This window comes from Neophocaena asiaeorientalis, unplaced genomic scaffold (assembly GCF_003031525.2).
Source record: "Neophocaena asiaeorientalis asiaeorientalis breed wild unplaced genomic scaffold, Neophocaena_asiaeorientalis_V1.1 scaffold45, whole genome shotgun sequence".
Lineage (NCBI taxonomy): Eukaryota > Metazoa > Chordata > Mammalia > Artiodactyla > Phocoenidae > Neophocaena > Neophocaena asiaeorientalis.
The window spans coordinates 2427330-2433619 of NW_020174642.1; the positions used below are offsets into that span (position 1 = coordinate 2427330).

Sequence of the window (6290 nt, forward strand, 5' to 3'; positions counted from 1 at the left end):
CGTAAAACTTTTAAATAAAAATAAATCTGTTTAAAAATACAGGCCGATGTAAAAAGCCCTATAAAAAGCATAAAAGGGCTTCCCTGGTGGTGCAGGGGTTGAGAGTCCGCCTGCCGATGCAGGGGACACGGGTTCGTGCCCCGGTCCGGGAGGATCCCGCGTGCCGCGGAGCGGCTGGGCCCGTGAGCCATGGCCGCTGGGCCTGCGTGTCCGGAGCCTGTGCTCCGCAACGGCAGAGGCCACAACAGTGAGAAGCCCGCGTACCGCAAAAAAAAAAAAAAAAAAAAGCATAAAGATTTTAAAGTTTTCCAGATACATCTGATTTTAAATATATTTGACATAAGTCCACAAATTGAAGATTATGATTGTAATATTTTAAATTTTTATAATGGTAACATATTAAAAATTTGGAGAAACAAACATTAAGACCTCTATTTTAAATAATTTTTGGTACAAAGCAGAATAAGGAATTTGCATAAATTAAACATTTACCATAAATAACACCAAGAAAGTAGTTAAAGAAAGTACTAATCTTTTAAGGAATTTCTAAAAAAAAATCAATGGGAAGAAATTTCAAATGGTTTCATCTTAGCTATAACAACATGAACTCCACTTGCTGTTCCCCTGCTACACTATGCCCCAAGGAGCTCATCTATTAATAATTGTAAATAAAACCTCTACAGATCATTCCTTATCTACACTTTCAGACCAAAAGTGTTCTGAGTATCAGATCAACCTCAAAATCAATGGACATAAAACTAGACTCGTTTTTTTTCCCCCAAACAAGATTTTGCTGTACCAAACTTCAGTAATCGAGGATATTTCAGAATCTATCATAATTCCTTCCTCTGCATTAAGTTATCAACCATAAGGCTTCCTTTTCCTTTATAATGTCCTGGCTTACCTGCTCATTTTATTTGTTAGCACAAGCGATGGGCTAACACTGCAATGCCTCAGGCATGCGCTATGGCCACAGGCTGCTGAATGGCTTCCTTTCTTTCCTTCATCCAATACACCTGTTACTCTATGAACGACTTAAGCCTGAAAGTCCAAACTCTTCTTATATGCTCAATTTTCCATTTTTCCTCAACACAAACTTTACAATTTGGTGGCCACTTCAGGTTCGGGATTCAGTTTTTTTTTGGGGGGGGGGGTATGCAGGCCTCTCACTGCTGTGGCCTCTCCCGTGCGGAGCACAGGCTCGGGACGCGCAGGCTCAGCTGCCATGGTTCACGGGCCCAGCCGCTCCGTGGCATGTGGGATCTTCCTGGACCGGGGCACGAACCCGTGTTCCCTGCATCGGCAGGCGGACTCTCAACCACTGCGCCACCAGGGAAGCCCGGGATTCAGTTTTAATGCTTCTAACCCACCCTAATTTATATTTTAAGGAAAGCACAGATACACTGTCAAGCAGCTAGGCTGCCAAAAAAACCAGATGAAGTCAACTCTGAAATGCTGGCCCATCATGCTGGGCCTAGTGTACAGCATTACGATGCTAGCTGGATTGTTAGGGATAAATCTTCAGTTATATTGAAGAGGTGACAATACTAAGTTTTAACAATGTTCTTACCCAATTGTGGGACTTTTCATACATATCTACATATCACAGAAAGAAGTATGTCAAACCATGTACCCATAAAACATACGGTCAGCATAATCCAAGTAACTAATGGAGGTTTGGTTCAAATACCATACTTTGCAGGTTGTGGAGGAGACTGGTAGCCCTAACTAGATAGGCCAGCGCTGCTTCTTAAAGAGGGAGGCATATCTCTACATCGTGCAGGCAACAGTCTCTGGAAATCCGTATATTTTAAGGACACTTTAGATAAGCAATGAATACACAGGTGTTCGGCTACACACTGTACTGTTCTCCTGGGTCTGTTACAAGATGGGCATGGGAGACACTGTGATAGTGGCTCATACCTAGCTAAACCTGGAAAGCATTTCTAGCTAATAACATGTATTATAAGAAATTTTTTTTTTGCGGTACGCGGGCCTCTCACTGTTATGGCCTCTCCCGCTGCGGAGCACAGGCTCCGGACGCGCAGGCTCAGCAGCCATGGCTCACGGGCCCAGCCGCTCCGCAGCATGTGGGATCCTCCCGGACCGGGGCATGAACCTGTGTCCCCCACATTGGCAGGCGGACTTCCCTGCGCCATCAGGGAAGCCCCTATAAGAACTTTTTATTTCACATTTTAGGTATATGATTTAAAACTTAGGAAAATGCATGAAGTTGCAATGGTTCCTCTTACTAGATGGATTTAAACTAGAGGCTGGATACACATTTACAGTGGCATCATAAAGGAGATTCAAGCATCAGTTGAGGGGGTCGGGGGATGAGATGACCATAACAGTCTCTTCTAATTATGAGAATCTAGATTTATATGAACAGTATCAAGACATACTCAATTGAATTTATACAAGCGACGCATAATCTTTACAACTCACAAAACCTGAGATCTAAAGATAGGTGAAGAATTAGGAAAGGAAAAAAAGTTTTTTCGATATGGGCTTTAGGTGGACGCAACAACAAGAGGCATTTGATTGGATACGTCAAATTGTTGGCTATACATGCAACAAGTGGCTTCAGCAATGACCTCTTCTGAATCGCAAAAGAATTTCTGATTATTTCTCCTGCCTCCAAGAGAGCTTACCTATTGTTATTTGTTGATTTACAAAATACCTTTTCACTTAAGAATTCTTACTAGTAGGACCCCCCTTGCTAGTACTGCTGGGGGGTGGGTAGTGGGTTGATTGGGGAAGTGGGATGGTTATTGAAAGATTAGAAATTTTTGTTACAGTTTCTATTTGATATAGGGCCATTTAATACAGTAAGATCTAGAACGACAGAAACTTAACTTTCATTTATATTTCTGAATTAGCATAATATTTTCCCATATTGTACTACTGGGGAACAGTGGAGCCAATGGTGGCATGAATGACAGTCATCCCTTCCTGCTGGCTTAATCATGTGACACTGGGACAATGAAGGTGATGAGGAAGATAAGCAATTGAGGGATCCTCCCTGTATCTCTAATACATTCTCCCTCTTCTCCAACTGACTTAAGGGATGCTCTTCTCCACAGACTAACATTATTGCAGTTTGTCAACACTTAGTTTTCTAAATCACTATAGGAATTTAAATCAATTCTTACTTCAGATGCAAAGTAGGAACTGTAATTTTGATTAAATATTTACTAATAAATTCACAATCAAGGGAAAATAATACACGAGATGTCATCTTTATTATAATGTATAAAAAGAGAAGAAAATTATTTTGCAAAATACTACATTTTAGCATTATGTGGATATGTGTGTTTTTGCTTTTCTACTCATAAAACTGTCATTAGCTCAATGTATACTGTTTATTGGGTCTAGAAAAATCATAAATAAAGCTGTCTTTGAACTATTCTATGTGAAGTTCACAGGAGCAAGAAAACATTTTTATCAATTAAAAAAAGATTTCACCAAAAACAAACCCCCAAAACACTGTGATTCCATAGTGAAACATTTTAAGAATTCCCAAGCCTTCCCTTTTTCCTCCTTCAAGGAGGTACACAAATGAACCAAGACACATTACTGTCCAGGGTATAGTACTGGTTCAAAGGCCTATATATCTCCTTGAGGTTTTGTGCACTCTTCTTCAATCCAGAACTGTGATTTTGAATGCACAGCACAGAGAGTTGTAAAACTACCAAAATATTTCACTGCAACTGACAGGCAACTTTGCCTTGTATGGTGAACCTTCTCTTTCAAATCTGAATGTCTCATCCTCTGCCATCTAGAGCAGAGGCATCAATAAGTTGAAATTAGTGATAAAAGGTAATAATTATACACTGCAGTGATTGATGGATAAATTGAGAAGTCATAACTGACCCTACCCTGAATCCTGGCTTTCCTACTTATTCACTGTATGACTTGGGCTACGTAATTTTAACCTTCTGGGCCTTAGATTCCATACCTATAAAACAGGAATAATAACAGTAGTTACCTCAAAGGGGTACTGTAAGGCTTAAAAAAATACATGCAAAGCCCTCAGTACAATACCTGGCACACAGTAAGTGCTCAATAAACGTTGACTGTTTTTACTATTATTTCTGTAAACTGAGCAGAGAACTTGTAAAATATCAAGAGTTCCAAAGCCCATCTCACAGAGCAGCAAGGGGTTCTGTCCAGAGCAACTTGAGTTTTAACACCTTTTAATTTTGGCCGTGGGCTATGATACCATCTAGATCTGTGCCACTAGCCACCAAGGAGCCCTTGAACTGTGCCTAGTCAGAACCGAGATGTGCTGCTAGTGTAAGATGCACATCAGATTTCGAAGACTTAATATGAAGAAAATGAGAATGAAGAATATCTCGATTTTAAAATGTCTGATTATGTATCGAAACGATAATATTTTATTTTTTATCTTTGGCCACACCGCGCGGCTTGTGGGATCTTAGTTCCCCAGGCCAGGTATGGAACCGGGGCCCTTGGCAGCGAGACCTCAGAGTCCTAACCACTGGACAGCCAGGGAAATCCCGAAATGGCAATATTTTAGACATCCTGGGTTAAATGAAACTTTAAAATTAATTTCATGTTTCTTTTCTTTTTTCTTTCTTTCTTTTTTTTAAACGTGGCTCTCATTAAATCTGCACTCAGAGCTGATGGCGAGCTTGTCAAACTGCAGATTCTCAGGACCGCTCAGACCTACACAATCAGCATCTGAGCTTCAGTATGATTCTGAGGTGGTTCTCACGCACTGCTCCAGTGTTCCTCTGTTGAGCTTACTCTGGAGGACAAACCTGGCCCTACAGTTACATAAATGCGAATACCCTGGCTTTAAGTAAGTGCTCGCCGAAAAAGAAAAGTGGAGGAGAAAGCGGCGGTAGGGAAGGAGTAAGGTAGAAAGAAAAAGAAACTCCAAGTAGAGGAACAAAAAGATGCAGGAAGGGGAGAAATCCAACCTGGGAGATTCAGTGGAAGGGAACTTCCAGACTTCTGCCTCCATAAATGTGGAGAGAGATACAAACTGAGGTAAAATCTACCATCCAAACCCGTAAGGACCAGGAAATCGTCAGTCAATTCAAGTCTTACCCGCCCCTCAGCGGCCTCAGCTAAGCGAGGCCTGGGCCCGAGAGATCTGAGGACGGTAACCATCCGCCCCAGGGCTCGACGGTTCGCCGGGGAGTCTCCCGCTCTCTCCCCCAAGGCCCGGTTGCCCAAGACACGCAGCGCGTTTCTCGGCACTCACCTGCCTCGGAGCGGCTCCAACGGCCTGCACCTTCACCACAGCCACCTTCGAGTCCTTCTGCAGAGGGCCCGCCCCCTCTGGGCCAGGGGCTGTTCTCATTGGCCAGGCCGCTCGTCAGTCTCGGAGGCTCTCGGACTCCCCGAGGCTGTAGGGAACGCCATAGCAACCGAACATGGAACTACATCTCCCGGCATGCTCTAAGGCGATGCACTAGGGGCTACCAATAAATGCGCGAAGTCCTAGTTGCCGAAGGGTTCAGTTTTATGCAAATATCAGTCAAAGACCACACCCTTCCTCATTCCAACCGTATCCCCATCATCTTCTTTGGACTGTGCCCCGCCTCCCTTTTGCCTCCACATTGTTCTTTCCTTTAACACTTTCCGTTAGTTAGTTGAATGCATCCTAACTAGTGTCTCGCCTCGCACGGCAACGGAGAAATGCACCGAAATCGTGGAACAAAATATGCCTAAGCCCCGTCAGGAATATCCCAGACCTGACGTCTCTAGTTACGCCTTCAGGAAAGGGGGTGGGGAGGAAGGAGAGCCCAGGTCACGCCCCCTTTGAACTTGCTGATTGGTTTATTCGGCTGTCACTCCGTCCTCTTTCATTTTTTTCTGCTGCCCCTCCTTTGGTTCCCCGCGGTGGGCGGGGCTAGAGGTAGGGGGCGGTAAGGAGGTGTAGGCCCCTTCTTTCGATTGGTAGATATTTTGTCCCCACCCACCCGGGGGCGGAGATGGAGGGGTGGATGGGAGCAGGGGAGGCAGCTGAGGGAGATGAGGAGATAGGCGGGAGCGAGGGAGCGAAGGAGGTAGAGAAGAGCGGAGGAGAGGGGAGGGAGCGCAGCTTGGTTGCTCCGTAGTACGGCGGCTCGCAAGGGAGAATCCCGAGCGGGCTCCGGGACGTACGGAGAGGCGGGCGGGCGGGGATGGTGTGCAGGGCTGCGGCTCCTGCGTTCCCTCCCGCTGCGAGTGAGCTGCCCTGATTTGTCCCTGGGGCGGCAGCGTGGACCCGCCTGGAGATGAGGTGAGGAGCGGGTTGGACCGCGGCGGCCTGG

At 44.9% G+C, this 6290-nt stretch overlaps 2 protein-coding genes across 7 annotated transcripts in view; one reads left to right on the plus strand and one right to left on the minus strand.

Moving 5' to 3' along the window:
- Positions 1-5387, minus strand: part of CRYZL1 (crystallin zeta like 1) — a 35115-nt gene extending 29728 nt beyond the window's left edge. For all 4 annotated transcript variants that reach the window (XM_024758180.1, XM_024758183.1, XM_024758182.1 and 1 more), the window contains exon 1: positions 5237-5387. In XM_024758180.1, the coding sequence (XP_024613948.1) occupies positions 5237-5335 (99 nt within the window). In that variant the 5' untranslated portion in view covers positions 5336-5387. The remainder of the gene's footprint in view (positions 1-5236) is intronic.
- Positions 5388-6138: 751 nt separating this feature from the next.
- ITSN1 (intersectin 1) overlaps positions 6139-6290 on the plus strand; it is a 223768-nt gene continuing 223616 nt past the window's right edge. For all 3 annotated transcript variants that reach the window (XM_024758245.1, XM_024758246.1, XM_024758247.1), the window contains exon 1: positions 6139-6259. The gene's annotated coding sequence lies outside the window, so the exon portion shown is untranslated. The remainder of the gene's footprint in view (positions 6260-6290) is intronic.